General features: G+C 42.8%; 1 protein-coding gene across 3 annotated transcripts in view; it reads left to right on the top strand.

Moving 5' to 3' along the window:
* LOC116692143 (nucleolar protein 4) overlaps nucleotides 1-12,334 on the top strand; it is a 185,689-nt gene extending 173,355 nt beyond the window's left edge. For 2 of the 3 annotated variants that reach the window (XM_032520193.1, XM_032520195.1), the window contains 6 exons: nucleotides 514-992; nucleotides 3,082-3,264; nucleotides 4,108-4,296; nucleotides 6,581-6,694; nucleotides 8,933-9,164; nucleotides 10,379-12,334. In XM_032520193.1, coding sequence (XP_032376084.1) covers nucleotides 514-992; nucleotides 3,082-3,264; nucleotides 4,108-4,296; nucleotides 6,581-6,694; nucleotides 8,933-9,164; nucleotides 10,379-10,620 — 1,439 coding nt within the window. In that variant the 3' untranslated portion in view covers nucleotides 10,621-12,334. The remainder of the gene's footprint in view (nucleotides 1-513; nucleotides 993-3,081; nucleotides 3,265-4,107; nucleotides 4,297-6,580; nucleotides 6,695-8,932; nucleotides 9,165-10,378) is intronic. The other variant, XM_032520194.1, reaches the window with a different exon arrangement.
* The last annotated feature ends 4,352 nt before the right edge of the window (nucleotides 12,335-16,686 follow it).

Here is a 16,686-nt window from a genome sequence, read left to right as displayed (position 1 = left end):
TTAAAAAGGCCGTTCATGCTCGAAAACCCTCTAATGTAACTGAATTAGGACAATTCTGCAAAGATGAGTGGGCCAAAATTCCTCCAGGATGCTGTAAAAGCACGTTATCGCAAACGCTTGGTTGCAGTTGCTGCTGCTAAGGGTGACCCAACCAGTTATTAGGTTTAGGGGGCAATCACTTTTTCACACAAGGGCCATGATGGTTTTGATTTTTTTTCACCTTTAATAATAAACACCTTCATTTACAAATTGCATTTTGTGTTTACTTGTGTTGTCCTTGAATATTGTTTAAATTGATTGATGTTCCGACACACTTAAGTGTGACAAACATGCAAAGGAACAGGAAATGAGGAAGGGGGCAAACACTTTTTCACACCACTGTATGTGTGTATGTATATATATTCATGACAGTAATGTGAGGAATCACATACCACTAATAACAAAGCTGCGGGCAAACAAGAAGCAACACCAGTGTGTCAATCTGTGAAACTGAACCTCTCCTTCTCCTTTCAGAGGATTCATCATCAGAGAGCGGCAGTGGGAACGGCCTGCCAGCCCTGACCCCTCCCTCCTCCGCTGTGACGGACGCTGCCATAGTCAGGGAAACCAAGGTCAACGGCAACGGTGGTCCCGCCCCGCTGGACTTCAGCACGCCTACTTCCTCCTCCTCATCATCCGAAGACCAGCAGCCGATGAACCTGAGCGAGCCCCCTCCTCAGCGCCGGCCCCTGGCCGCCGCACACCTACCCGTCACTGTGTCGGCGGCGGCCGCGGCTCTGCTTGGCGCTCTGCATCCCAGCGCGCCTGAGGAGCTCCGCAGGAAGTACCCGCTGGCTGCCAAACCTCCCCTGGCTCCACACCCGGCACTGCCTCTGCCGCACACACACACACCCCACACACACAGTGCGCATACTCCCATCACACACACCCAGTCCCACACAGACACCGCCGAGCTGCGTCTGGACCGAGACGGCAGGGACTACGGGGGCAAGGTGAGACCGCATGCACACACACACACTCACACATATACACACACACACACACAAACAAACACACACACACGCACGCTCGAATCACAAACACACTATGAGATTTAGTAAAGAAGGAGTTAATCTGTCTACACAAAGCGCATGCAGGAGTCAATCACGGGAGGCTCGTATCCAGGGTGGGAATTAGTACTTTTTCAAAGTGGCGGCTGACTTTGCCTTGCAAACCAGCCACAGAGGCGGGTGGAGTGGTTTTCAGCGCTAGTCCATGACATCGGTTTAAAAAAATGTGGCAACATATCCCCGGTGTTAGGAGGCCCACTGCCAAGCCAGCAGTAGAAACTGTTGAGGGCAAAGTAAAGTAAAAGAGAAGGTGGCGAAGGGAAAATGAGGGAATGGTTAGCCTACTAGGGTTGGGAGATGTCCCCTAAATTGGCAGATTTAAAAATGCCCTCTGTAAATAGAAAGTTTTACATGCTGCCACCTGCTGGTAGGGGCAACATATTACAACTTGACCAGCTTTCACTTAACTACGGTGCCGTAAAGTCTACATTCAATCAGATCTCTGTGATCTGCGTAACGACAGTACAGAGGAGCGACAGTAATAACCTAATATACCATCATTACTGAGATTAATCTACATTCTCAGTTATATTTGCACTGATTGCCTTGCAGTGTACATGAACAGATGCACAATATTAGCTCACACATAAAATAGCACCATCGTGAATTATCCTCCTGTTGCTAAAGTCCTGTTGTTCATAAATCCTACATAACGTCGTCATCAGACTTACTTATTGATGCACGGACACAGTGGTATCCACAAAGTTAGTCCAATGAGGGGATAAAAGAAAGAGTGATAGTGTTCCACATTAACGCCTTTTCTCTCTCGCTGGAGACCGCTGTGTCTAAGCCGAGGCGCAGAGCATGACCTTACCGCATTCTGATACGTTACTAGGCCAGGTAGAGCGAGCTACTGTACGGACAGGGAGAGAGAGAGAGACTGTCATTACAAATAGTTTGCAAGTAAGGGGGGAAGTAGCTTCCACTTAAGGGGCAGTACAGCGCAAAGTGTCTTTGCAAGTTTAAGACCGTCCACTAGGAATAGAGTGTGTCTGACAGGGTGAGGGGGGGGCATCATGATGGTGGCTCTCCATCGTGATGCCAGTCAACCATCACGATGGACGATGATATGATATTGTCCATCAGCACGACCCTATCGCCTACCTTACAGACGACCAGTCCATGCACCTTACTTCCTGTTAAACCTACTCTTCTTCGGAAAACAAAAACAGTGTGTTGGTTAGAGGAACAACTAACCTTATATTAGAGGCAATAAAAGACCACGAGTCATCCAAGTCTCATATCAAGTGCACTGCCATACAGCTGGCAAATATGGGAACCCAGGAGCAGAGTGGGACAATAAAGGCAAATCACTTTTTATTTGCTTATATTAATAATATATGTATTAATAATACAAAATATTGTACTGAAGCTATTGAAAATATGCTAGTGCACTTTCTTTTAAAAATTTGAATTCCGGAAAATAAAAAAATGGTAAAATGGGGCGATTACTAGCCACAGTGGCTGCTGGGCAAAAAAAGTTAATTTCCCACCCTGCTTGTGTCATGTGGACACGCCGACAGTGATGTCCTTACCTAGAATTCCTCATGGGGGAGACAGAAACTACGCACTATAGCTCTGCGTATACATTTAGCAGTTCTACCTTTGTTTTAAGTAAGGTAATGTTAATCTTCTCTTTTGTCCTTTACTGCTTTTTTATTAATATTTTTTCTATTTAGATTTTTTTATTTATTTGTTTTTTAATTTCTTTATACATTTAGAAAAAAATCTAAATAATGCATTTCTTTTATTTATTATAATTATTAAGAAAATGATTTAGTTTTTAAATGAAGTCATCTTTTACTTTATATTTATTATCACGCTATTACTATTTCTTTATTGCTCCATAAATCCTGCAAAGGTATTTATATCTGTTTATCTGTCCAGATATGGTTTTTGACACTGTGTGTGTGTGTGTGTGTGTGTGTGTGTGTGTGTGTGTGTGTGTGTGTGTGTGTGTGTGTGTGTTCAGTCCCCCCAGTACAGTTCGGGTGGCAGCTACGACAGCGTGAAAATGGACTTGGGTGCCGAGGACCTGACCACGGGGCGTCAGGTCGCCCCCGACGACGACGACGACGACCATGACGACCACGACGACAACGACAAGATCAACGATGCAGAGGGAGTTGACCCCGAGAGACTAAAGGCCTTCAATGTAAGTCAGAGACGCTGCGTTGGGTCTCTCGCCACGTCCCCGCTGGGATCAATGCGGCGTATCAGGATATTCATAAAGAAAAAATATTGAGCTAACTCGGTTCCTCCTTCAGTGTCATTAATGATGACACAGACAAGAAAGACCCTCAAAACACAATAAAGCTCCACTTGTCAACATTTTTATTTACTGCATTTCAGTCAACTGTCAAAATGATTAAAAAAAGCCTGGAAGCCCAATAAATAGTCTTAGAAAAGAAAAAGAAAAAAATAACTGTCTACATTGATCTGAACTGTTCATATCTGTTTTTGTTTTGCCCCTCTGTCTCTCATAACTACTCGCACATACACACATAGGTCCAAATATCCTCATTTTTTAAAGATAATTTTTGCGGCTTTTCACTTCATTCAATATAGACAGTGGATAGACAGGGAAGGGAGAAAGAAAGAGAGGGGGTGACACGCAGCAAAGGGCCGCAGGTGGGATTCCAACGGGTCGCTGTAGGACTAAGCCTACATGGGACGCATGCTCTTACTGGGGGGGGGTAGAGGCCGCCCCCACAGCCTTTTTTATGTAGCCAACCTTTTTTAAATTCAGTGCTTACTTGTAATTGTAATACTTCATTATATATTTTCTTCTTCTTCTCTTCCTTAGGTGAGATTCCTTCCATAAGCCCCTAGGGGTGTTTTTAATCTCACCTGCACATTATTGTTATTATGTCTTGTGTTACTGTTGCCTTGATTTTATTGTGCCAGATAAACAAATACAAATATAAGCAATAGATCAAATAACTTTTTACCAACACCCTCTCGCTGTAACAGCTGTCTGTCTGTTGTCTTCCTGCAGATGTTTGTGCGTCTGTTTGTGGACGAGAACTTGGATCGGATGGTTCCCATCTCCAAGCAGCCTAAGGAGAAGATCCAGGCCATCATCGAGTCCTGCAGCAGACAGTTCCCAGAATTCCAGGAACGCGCCCGCAAGCGCATCCGCACCTACCTCAAATCCTGCAGACGCATGAAGAAGAGCGGCATGGAGGTACTGTACCTGCTGGATTGTTTGTTTGGATCACAATTATTTTCATGATCAATTATTCTGCTGATTATTCCCATGAAATGTCAGAATATAACAGGAAAATGCTTTAAAGTTTACTTTAAAGTAAGACTTTAAAGTAATAATAAAGACAAGTATTGATTGATTGTATTTTAAATGAGCACAAGTAGAACTGATGATAGAACTGACGCAACAGTTGTTATATAGATATATGTGAAATATATACAGAATATATATATATATATATATATAATATATATATATATATATATATATATATATATATATATGTGTGTGTGTGTATGTGTGTGTATTTTGAGGGTCTTAGTTATTACATGGTCAAGGCCACACCCCCACCCTCCACCTTGTGTAACAGCTTTGAAGAAGGTTTCTATATAATAATTAATTTAATATATAATATTGTAATTTTACTTAAGTAACTTTTTTAATTTGGCACTTGGTATTTCTCCTTCAGTGTGCTGTACATCTTCTCATTATACTTACTACTGCACTGTACTCACGCAGGAGAGGTGCATGATGGGAACATTAGTTCTGTTGACCAGTCACCTGACACAGTGGTTCCTAAACTTCCAAGGACCTTACTGCTCATAGATGGTTTATTACAGGACGTGTATGATACCTATCACCAAAAGTCATATTTTCTGTCATTGTGTTACTTATGGAGTGAATTATAGTGAAATAAATTAGGGAGCCCCACTTTGAAATCCCCTGACTTAACACCATAATTGTGTGACACACAGGCTGCCTCACACCTGCTGTGACAATTAGGCTGTCAGTGAAACATCTATGCTGCCCCCCCGTGGTGAAGCCCCATGTTACACTGTGGGTTGATACTCAGAGCTGGAGGCATCAGCTGGTACTCTGAACTGTGGTTATAACACTATTTACCTTCAAACACACGTCTCATAATAGTAAAAGATGCCCTCTTTTTTCACACATTGCATACCAAAGCATTATGTTTCTGAAAGGTATTGGTCAATCTAGTGTGCACACAAGAAAAACATTGAAGAAGACACAACAACACTTATTAGCTCTTTATTAACTTCAGACGTCACACACAAGTCAGAGCACTTTGCGTTCACACATGTTCGCACTTTGAGTTCACACATGTGGTCCAACGTCATCATAAATTATATCCTGCAAGCTCTGTAACAATTTCACAAACAGTGCACTTTGTTTAAAATGCAGACAGCTGATTGGTCAGAACCATTTCTTTTCTATTCAGTGTGATATGTAGCTCGGTCTAGGTCACGGTGATCTGAGAAAAGAAGATGACCAACACAAAAACAACTGGTAGTAAAGCCGCAAGCTGCGATTCCAAGATCAAACCTTGATTTGTGTCATTCCACATCCAGTTATTGTGCATTTAAAGCCCCCCACGTTCAGTTATTGAGCATTTAAAGTGCCCCTTGGTGATTTTGAATGAGACTGGCAAGTGTATGTGTGTACTTATCTGAACATACCCTGCGAGTTTTGTAGGTTAGGGTACTAGTGGTGTATGTACATAAAACTGTCTGGGTATAACTGGGGCATTTATCTGAACATACCCTGGGAGTTTTGTGGGTTAGGGTACTAGTGGGGTATGTATGTAAAACTGTCTGTGTATAATTGGGGCACTTATCTGAACATACCCTGGGAGTTTTGTGATGATTGACCTTACGGTTGCTGATTTGTGTTCATTTGTGTTAATTTTCCTTTTCCAGAGCCACGCCTCTTTCAAAGTTCATTAGTCAATAACTTGAAAAGTAATTGAGATATGGACATGCTTTATACAACTTGTAATAAGCCTGATCCATTAATTATTTACTGATAGTTTGGTGGAAATCAGAGTGTGTCATTCTAAACTCTCCTAGGCGGACCTTAATTGCCCTTGAGGCATTTTTGTAGAGCACATTAAGCTGCACCTGTGTGAGAGATTTCAAGTCAGTCAGTCTTATGGTGGGGGGGGGGGGAGGTTTCAAAGTTTGCATTTTGAATTTCTACAGATACAAATGCACACCATTTCCAGTTATTCCCCCCATAACATCTCTCTCTTTCTATTTTTCTCGTCATAGACAAACAAGCTATGGATATTTGTCCATTGTAATGTTAGTTAACAGCTGAGGGTGTCCCTGTCTAATTTAATCATGATACATAACTACAACATAAGAAGCCCAGTTTGTGTACTCCTGAACGCAAAATCCACTCTAAGATGTGGGTCTAATTTACTCAATAATTAAATTCCATAATATGTTTGTGTTGTCTGCAGACCCGTCCTACTCCGCCTCACCTCACCTCAGCCATGGCTGAGAACATCCTGGCTGCCGCCTGCGAGAGCGAATCACGCAACGCTGCAAAGAGGATGCGCCTCGACGCATATCACGTAAGTGTGTGGGTGGGGTTTTGGGTGTGGTCTAATTTATATGTGAATGGAAAAAAGCGTGACGAATAGTGTTCATCGGCTACTAGTCTTGACTACACAAAGCACTTTGCACATTACATTACTAGGGGTTAGGTGTCTTGTGGGAATCAGTGTGGATCGAGTCTCGGGTCTCCCACACCAAAGGCATATCCAATATCCACTGCGCCATTACCACCCGCATTACAGGCAGACTGCATGGCCCTGGATCAAACCAGCCTTCAGATTGGTAGAGGAACGTTCTACAGACATGTAGACTGCAGGGCCAGGGATCGAACCAGCCTTCAGATTGGTAGATGACTTTTCTACAGACATGTAGACTGCAGGCCCGGGATCGAACCAGCCTTCAGATTGGTAGATGACTTTTCTACAGACATGTAGACTGCAGGGCCAGGGATCGAACCAGCCTTCAGATTGGTAGATGACTGTTCTACAGACATGTAGACTGCAAGGCCAGGGATCAAACCAGCCTTCAGATTGGTAGACAAACGTTCTACAGACATGTAGACTACAGGGCCTGGGATTGAACCAGCCTTCAGATTGGTAGACAGATTAGTAGACAATTGTCGCTCCTGCTGTTATTCAGAAATAAGAGACTATAGAATTGTTTGTGTTGTGACCTGCAGACCTGAGTTATGGTTATTTAAACTGAGTTAAGCATGATGGCAACGAACCAGAGTTAATCTGGCAAAGTGAGCATTGTTAGTTTGAAGCTCCATGAGAAAGGTAACTGCAAAACATAATCATAAACATAAAAGAATGGTTTGTTATATATGTTTACACCTCAAACACACCACTGATTCAGTTTGACTGCCATTCTAAAAAAGATGATTTTAAATCATTGTGATCACTTAGTACTAGTAAGTGAGATGTGATGTAGAGCGAGCGGCTCATTACAAATTAAACCCCAGACTCGGGTGATGTTGGGGTGAGCTTGAATCTCCCTTAGGGGGTTTCATTTGCAACAATGACTGGCTCACTCTACATTATCCTGCTTATTACACAACTGCTTCCTAAAATCAATACTTTTACACACTTAAAAATGATTTTATTCATTTACAAATAGTCCTCCTCCTGTTATTCAGAAATAACACACTAGAATTCCATAATTGACCAATCAGAATCAAGTATTCAACATAGCTGTGTAATTATGAATAATAAATGATCCCAGCCTAATAACTCATATGAAAATGGGACATTATGAGCCACCAGGTCAGCTTTAGATACACATTAGTATTTCTTTAGGACACAAAAGAGCTACATTACATTACAATTACTGAAGTACTGTAGAATCTGTTGACAGCATATGTTAAAAAGAGTCTTACATTTGAATTATTGTAATTTTATACTGCAGGTTTCTTTTGGAAAAAGATTTGAATCTCAATGAGACTTTTACTTTGTAAAAGAAAACATTTGACAAATCAGAAATCCGTTATTTTTAAAGGTCCAATATTATGCTCATTTTCAGGTTCATACTTTATTAGAAATTTGTAGAAAGGTTAGAGAAGAGAGCTAATGACTGGGAGGACGTCGGTTCATTCCCCAGACCGACAGGATCAAATCTGGGTGGGGAAAGTGAAAGAGCAGCGCTTGTCCCTCCCTCATCTCCACCATTGAGGTGCCCTTGAGCAAGGCACTTAACTTCCAACTGCTCTAGTGGAGCTACTCAGTGGCAACGGATCAGACTGTGATTGTACTCGGAGAGTAAATAAAAGTTTAAAAAATAAAACATGCTTTATTTTTTTTTAAATATGCTTTTTTTTCTGTCTGAAACGCTCAGTTTTAGTGCCTGTTTCTTTAAAAATCCTGTTCTGCTCTGATGGGTCAGCATTTCTGGGTCTTCCTCTGCACCTTCACTGCAGCCGGGGAATGACAATAGCGGCACTGTAGCAGCACTTCCTACCTATATAGAGTAATATAGAGTATAGTCGCACTAAAATAAAAATCCCTTCCGGGTAGACAGGGCAGTTGATTTGTATTGTGGAGATATTTGAGATCAGTAGACTTGTTGTTTTCACGTTTCCTGGTCCTTGCTTGCTCAGCACAGTGAACATGGATGTACAGGGACATTGTTCAATGATGTTCAACTTCTAGGGCATAATAACCCTGGGTTCTTGATACCAGTTATATTTTTGTCCACCCAGCTTGCTGTATAGTATAGTGTGAAAATGAAACCTCCTCATTTCCTCTTTCCTCTTCCAGGATGAGCAGATCTCTCTGGACAAGCCGTCCAGCGGTGGAGGGGGTCTGAGGGAGCCGGCGTCCCTCGCTCACTCCGCCTACTCCCTCGCCGCATCAGCCTTCTCCTCCCAGGACACCCAGCTCTACATCAACGGAGCCGGCCTTAGCTACGGTTACCGTGGATACCCGGGCCTGGGTGCGGCCATGCAACACCCCGTTTCCCTGACGACCGGCGCTGCTGCTCAGAGCAACGGTGAGAGAACGGGGAGTGGGGGACAGAGGAGGAGACAAGAGAAGTGATGGACATTATAGTTAGAAAGGAAAGTGACTAAAAAGAGGGAGCAGGCAGTCAGGTGGAAGGAGGGGGAGATGAAAGGAAACAAAGTGGTAATTTGAGGATGAATAAGGAGGAAATGAAGGAAAGAAAGCGGTGTAAGGAGACATAGCAGCAGCTATGTCGGTGTGACGGTATGACAGTGTGAAACAGCTAACACACACAATACTGATGTAAGCCTTGCTTAAATATGGCCTTGACCAACTGTAACTTTGCTCGTTTGAAAACCGTGATGTTTCTCTCTCATGGGGGGGCCAAATTCTCTGGGCGGGCAGAGCAGAGACAGGAGAGGTAACCAGATTCCAGATTGGCCTATCTGAGCTTTCATTCTCTCAAAGGCAGAGCAGGATACCCAGGGCTCGGTTTACACCTATCACCATTTCTAGCCACTGGGGGGCTATAGGCAGACTGGGGCTTTGTTGAATGGATGGATGTTTAGAGCAGAAGTGAACCCAAACGGAAGGGGGTAGCTTTCACTTGTTGTTTCATGATGTAGCCCCACAAGCTGCAATCCATCTTGCGTAGTGCCATTTAGAAACATTTTGAGCCCCCCCCCCCCCCACGTTGTAAGGGATTCAGTAGTTGTAACTAATTTATTAATGATTCAGCAAAATCTGTATTCATTAGAAGTGGCCTACTCACTGGATTTCCACAACTACACATATCCTGTACAAGCACAATTTTGGCTGCATTATTTGTGTCCCCTTCAAAAATTGCTTTTGAGAAATTTAATGTTTATTGCCCCCCCCCTTCCCCCTCCCAACTGTTGAACTGATGAAATTAACGCCCATGCTCTTCCATCCGCCTATAAAACCAGTACGTGTCTACCTCACTGTTAGCAAAAACAACCCATTGTTTTATGTGATAAAAGACAAGATTCCAGCTGTCTTGTGTCATTTTGAACTGACTGATCTTTTTCTCCTTCCCCTTCTGTCCCTATTACTTTTCTTCTTCTCATCATTTCCCCTTTATTTCTGTATCCTTTCTCTCCTCCACATCTGGCTCCTCTGTTCTTTCCATCACTTCATCCACCTCCACCTTATCCCTCCCTCCTTTTCTTCATCAATCTTTCTGTCTCACTTCTTGCTCCCCCCTCCCTCGCTGTGTCTCCCCCCTCTCCACCCCACCTTCAGGCCCCACAGACCTCAGCATGAAATCGCTCTCCTCTGCCAACATCGGTAACTCCTCTGCCTCGGCCAATAACAGCCTGGGTGGGCGGGGCAGTGGGGCTGGCGGAGGGGGCGGGGCCTCGACCCAGCTCAGCCAACCAGAGATCACAGCCGTGCGTCAGCTGATCGCGGGCTACCGGGAGTCGGCCGCCTTCCTGCTTCGCTCGGCAGACGAGTTGGAGAACCTCATCTTGCAGCAGAACTGATCTGATCAGAGAACACACGCACACGCACACGCACACGCACGCACACACACACACACACACACACACACACACACACACACACACACACACACACACACACACATACACTTCCCATCATTGTTTTGTGTCTGGCTGCGTCCCCTGTCTCTCCTCATTGACGCTGAACACCAGACCTCTTTTTTGCCATCCCCTGCCTTCTCTTTGATAACAGAGGGACAGAGTGAGGAAGATGAATCCAAACCCCACAATCCCTAAAACAACCCCCCACAAACTCCATCCATCCATTCTGAAAAGAGAAAAAATAAGAAAAAAGGAGCATTTGGACTCTCTTCCTCTCCTCACAAACAACAATACACTCTGAGCCACGGAGTGTGGAGGGAAGGAAGAAAGAAGCAGAGGAGCCTGGGAGAAGAGTAAAAGAGATGTTTCTGCTGCTGTGGTTTCAGGAAAAAAAGAAAAAAACAAGGGGAGTTTTGATTGATGGGTGCCCCGGCCATCGCCGTCTTATGATCATTGATCAACAATTTAAAAGTAAATAATGACTCCCTGAATTGATACTACTGAACCGTTTTTTAAATGATGAGTGTTTTTTGATTTGATTGAATATTTAATTTGTTCTGTTTTTGGGGAGTCCAGTGAGCATTTGTTGAGTTTTTTTTTTTTTTTTTTTTACTCTTCCCAAATGACTGAAAGAAAGAAGCGGTTTGACTTATCTAAACAGATAGCACTAATATACGGAAAGAGACTTTGGATGGAAACTGGAAAAGAAAAAGAGTTGTGAGAGACCTTTTTTGTGCTCGCTTGTATATAAGCTCTCTGTGTCCTTTAGCACTTTTCCCTCACCTAAAACCCCGGTCCTCCTCACCCCTTTTACCCAGGGAGCAACTTGCTACTTATGCATCCAAGACGCCATGTTGACTACCAGGAAATACCTCAGATCAGACCTGCCAATTCCGTTTTCAGTTCCTCTCACACACTCTGCAAGTGAATGGTAACATTCCCATCTCAAGTCAGTTTACTTCTACTTTACCACTGATGTCTTCAAGGTTTATATATTTTAGGGGGCGGAGGATCAAACTGTACTTCACAAAAAGACGTGTAGTGTGGAAACGATGAAGCATTTCAAGAACCGATGATGTAAACATTGAAATCTTTTTCTTTCATGTGTGCGGGTTCATCTGTGTGCTGCTGTATATAATCACTTTATCTAGAAAACTTGAGAAGAATCCAAGTTGAACGGTGAATTTCTCCTTAAATGGGAGGGAGGAGGGTGTGTGTGTGAAGGGGGGAGGGGGGGGTTCTTAAGTGAAAGGGGAGTTAAATGTTGTTCACTGGCGACAATTTGACCTCCCGCTTCTACTTTTTACAAATGTACAGTAGATTGTCGTTCTGTTTAACGCCCCACCTCTTCTTCTTCTCTCAATTGGACCTACTCTTCCCTTCTTCTACTTGGACCTAACCCCTCCCCCCCTTCCCCTCCCGGTCCAGGTTTCAGAGGAAGAGGAGGACCGCTCTGACTTACTGTGTTTGTCTGTTAAACTCTGAGATGGCCATTACTATTGTTATTATTATTGCTATTATTATTATGATTATAATGATGAACGTTCATGTTGCTGCTGCTAAACAAAAAACCGGACCTTCTGCCATAGACCTAAAACCTCAACAAAGCCGGGCGTTAGCTAGCCGCTGTGCCCCGGGAAAACCCGATCGAAAACCCCAGACCTCGACTGCACTTCGACCACGACAAAGCAAAAACAAAGACCCCCAGGAGGACGAAGTGAAGACGCTCCTACCTGTGTCCACTCACCGTCCCGTCTCTCCCAGACCTGCTGGTTGGTCGCTTTGTTTTTTGCTTCATAGGGCTTGATTCGTGTTGTGTTCTGTGACTTTCTTACTGTGACTTCTTTTGGATTTTCTTCTATTTATTGAATAGCTGGTGTACCTGTTGTCCTGGCCACAGTTCAGCCACAGCTTCAAAATATGAGAGATTAATACCATTATCTATGTTAAATTATGAAGCAACCAGGGCTGGTCGATTATGGAAATAAATCATAATCACAATTATTTTGGTCAATATTCAAATCACGATTATTTAACAGAATTAGGCCTACTCATTGACTTTTGGAAAGATGTTGCATTTATTGAACTTAAAAAGAAGTGAAAACACCTAGAACTGTGAAATTTCCCTAAATACTTTTCCCATTCAGAACACAAGACAACAAGTATTCTACTTGCAAAACATAATGTGCAAAATAATCCTTTTTCTTGATTATTGGGTTATTGTGATCATAAGGAGCTGAAATCGTAATCGCGAGTCAAATTTTGATTAATTGCACAGCCCTAGAAGCAACTCTAGTTAAAAAAACGACAACCAAAAAGCCAAATTGGGTGGTTGGAGTAGCTCCTAGCTTCTGTAGCTGTAGTACAGAAAACCAAGTTTAACCCCCCCGAGGCGTTGCTCCGTGCGCTGTGCTTCTACTCTGCTTTCTACTGTGCTTTCTATTGGGTTCCACTGTCATGTCGCCTTGATTTGATTTCCTTTTTTTGCACACTGAGCAAAGCAACAGTCATCTGTGATTTGAAGGGGGGGCTATGTGTGTGTATGCATGTTTCCCAGGAGGACCCCCCCCCCCCCCCCCCCCCCCGAGTTGCACTGCTGAAGTCAGACAAGAACAGTGCAAGAGGTGTGGTGTGTTTTTTTTGCAATGCACATGATAATCATAGCATTTCGGGGTGTTTGGATGGTTTGTGTTGGCGGCTCACGGCGATGGTCATCAATCTGGATCGGACCGACTGGCCCGTCACTAACTTTCACTGATTTACATTTGGGTGCAATGTCAGCTCCGCCGTATCAAGTTGAGATTAGCTTGAAATGTTGAAAATGTAAATGATTTCATTCATGGCAGATTAGATGTAGAAGGAATGAAGAATTTGAGTTTGTAATCTTATCACAAAACGGGGGGGGGCTCTGTTTAAAGTGTACTGATCACTGAATGACACGAGAGAAATATGCAAAAATGAGTGACCCAACGGGGGGGGATGATGTTGTTAGACTCCGACATGTTAAATGTCACATTTAAAAAGATTTATGTGTTTTCACTAGCATTTGATTTAGTTTGTTAAAGGTTAGAATCATCCGCCCTTTGAAATAGAAAAAACATTGTGAGCCCACCTGAGGTACAATCATCCCCCCCCTCCTAATTTTTGTGTCTTTTTTCATTACTGTAAATAATGAAGGGCAGATTGAAACATATTGATTTAGTTTGATAGGATGCGATTGCCTTCGGTAACCCCAACATGACACCCCAGTGGGCAGCCCGGCCTCTTGTTCGATCCTCATTGTGCTCTCAGACACTGCCAATGATTTGGTTGAGTCTGCCTGGTTCTCAGTGTCGGGGAGATTTGGCACCTTCGGGACAACTAGATCGGTCCAGGCGTCCTCAGTCGGTCTCAAAAAGAACTTTTTAGGAAGTTTGGTTGATGCGCCCCCTGCTCGGTCTGAGGGACCTGAGTCATGCCATGGTTGGCACTCTGTCTTTTCATGTTGTTAATAATCTTTCAACATTTTGTAATGCAAGTGGTCTTCTTCTGTATTGCCTCTTGGCTCTGTTTTCAGGCTTTAGAAAATCTAGCCTGTGAGGGGAGACTTTGGCCAATCACAGGTCATTTTCCGAGAAAGAGAGCATTCCTGTTGGCTGTTCTCACTCTACTACTCTGCTTTCTACACCACTGCAGCTTTATTGCTGATGTTTCTCCTCTCATCAGGTATTAGTCTAATTTATATTAAAGATGGAGGCTCATCACAGCTACACAAAAACACTCAACACAAACGCCTGTTGAGACGTTTTAATGTACTCCTCATTTTAAGGCAGTAATGTGCCACAGAGTTTCCCAACCAGTAGACAGGTCTGGTGGGGTGTCCCATTTGAGTCAGCCAGGCCGGGGCTGTAAACTCTGTCTGTTGGAGCAGCTGTGATGTGATGCTAGTCCCTCATGTCGCTGCAGGATCCAATGGACTTCCAGTCCACTAATCCACTTTGACTTACAGTTCCGTTGATTTCAGGTTGTCCTGACTCAAAACAGCCATAAGTTACAGTGTATAATAGGGGACAGAATGATGTAACTTCCAATCAAAAAGAAAGGAATGGAGCCACAGTTGGAGATCTTCATGCAGCGGGAACAACAAGCTAACCTAACAGTCAGGACACTTAATTATCATTGAATTGTGTTTCTTAAACTGCAGCTTGGAGCCTTAAATTAGTCTTGGGTTTTTCATGTTGGTTTTAATGGACAAAAAGTAGTTTGTTACTTTAGATTTGAAAAAGGATTTTGTGTGAACAGTGAAGAGGGCCTTAAACTCCTCAGTTTGATTCTTGCTACTGTCAGCTCAGAACAACTCCGGCCATCTGGGATGATTTCCTTTTTACCAAACTCTACTGAACCGCTGAGATTGTCCCAAAAGGAAACTAAGTGCCCTGTGTTGAATCCTTGGCCAGGCTGTCACTGATGTTTGAGTACTTCTGTCAGAACATTTGGGCCTTTTATCTCATGTGTTCCTTAGTGTCAAAGTTCTCCGCCAACCTCCGAAGAGAAGGTTTTCTACGAGTGTTTCTGAGCCCAGGTTAGTTTACTTCAAAGCTGCAGAACAGCACCACACGGAAAAAACTGTACAAAAAATAAATAGGCAAATGACAATCTTTAGAAAGGTGTAATTTGCTCACTGTTTCCTTTCCATTCCTTCTGTCTGCTTGTTGGATCCAGTGGGACAGACCGGGCCAATCATCTGAGTGTTTTTAGCCATAATCAGAGCGCTCGTTCTCCAAAACTCCTCCTGTTGTTGTCGACGTCTCCACCGGCTCAGCAAACGGCCTGATTTCTATTTTTTAGAATTATTATTATCACTGTTCTGAATCTTCTCAATATTATTATTTTATAGATATATTTTATAGTGCAAGTAAAGTGGTCTTTTTTGAAAAAAAAGATATTTTGTAGAATACTCCCACAGCTTCACTCTGTATGCCTACACTGCACATTCCAAACATGGATGTCAACCAACACGGGGCCTGACCGGCATCCCCCCCGACATTTATCCCATCTTAGATATATACGATGGAAGAAGTGAAAGCCCCATGTTGACCTTTATAGTCCCAGTAGTGTAATGTCCCTTTAAAGATTACAGTCTGGCATTAACGTAAAAAAGGACGCAGCTGAGAACAGAGCAAATGTTCCTGGAGTTGGAAAAGGGAAAGGTCTGACCTCATGTGTATGATATATATCATCTGTAAAACTTTTAGTCTTCAGTGGAAAACAAGAGCAAGTTCACAGAAGAGGTTTAGGGCCACGTGTGAAGAAATGTACAATTTTTGAGTTTAACAATTCTGAGAAAAAAGTCTGAATTCTGACTTGTTTTAAAGTCTAAAGTCATAATTCTGAGGATAAACTCAGAATTATGACTTTTGCTTTAAAAGCTTCTTTTAAAAAATAAATAAATTCTGACTTTACACTCAGAACTCAAATACATGTTTTCACATGTGGACCTAATTCTCTTCCGTACCAGCAGATTATTGGAATGATGATTCATTTTTATTCAAAATGACCTCCAGAACTTTCTGTAGAGATTCTTCTCTTGGATATTTAAAGGCTGTCTATGAAGACAAATGTTTTACATATTTCAACCAATTGTAAGAAGCCATTCTGTTTTTCAAAAGAGAATATGATTCATCTCAAAGTACTGTGAGCTGTTTCCTTCCCCCAACAAATGTTTGACTGGACGGTAAATTATGGTACTTTAACAATGTTTTTCTTAATTTCTTAATACATGATGTAAATCTTTACATTTCCTAGAAGATAATTTTGGGGAAAGAAAACCTTGTCCTTCACTTTTGATTTAGTTTCTTTCTTTTTTAAACAACCTAAGATCTTTGAAGGCAAAGCCATTTCAGGAAATATGCCCAAAGTTATGTCTGTTCGTTAAATATGAAGCTGCAGCCAACCGGCGGTTGATGCTAATCTTAGCTTAGCACAAAGACTGGAAACAAAGGGCAACAGGTAGCCTGGCTCTGTCTA

Source organism: Etheostoma spectabile, chromosome 7 (genome assembly GCF_008692095.1).
Source record: "Etheostoma spectabile isolate EspeVRDwgs_2016 chromosome 7, UIUC_Espe_1.0, whole genome shotgun sequence".
NCBI lineage: Eukaryota > Metazoa > Chordata > Actinopteri > Perciformes > Percidae > Etheostoma > Etheostoma spectabile.
Note: the sequence above shows the minus strand (reverse complement) of the source record. Positions and strands in the feature narration are given on the sequence as shown.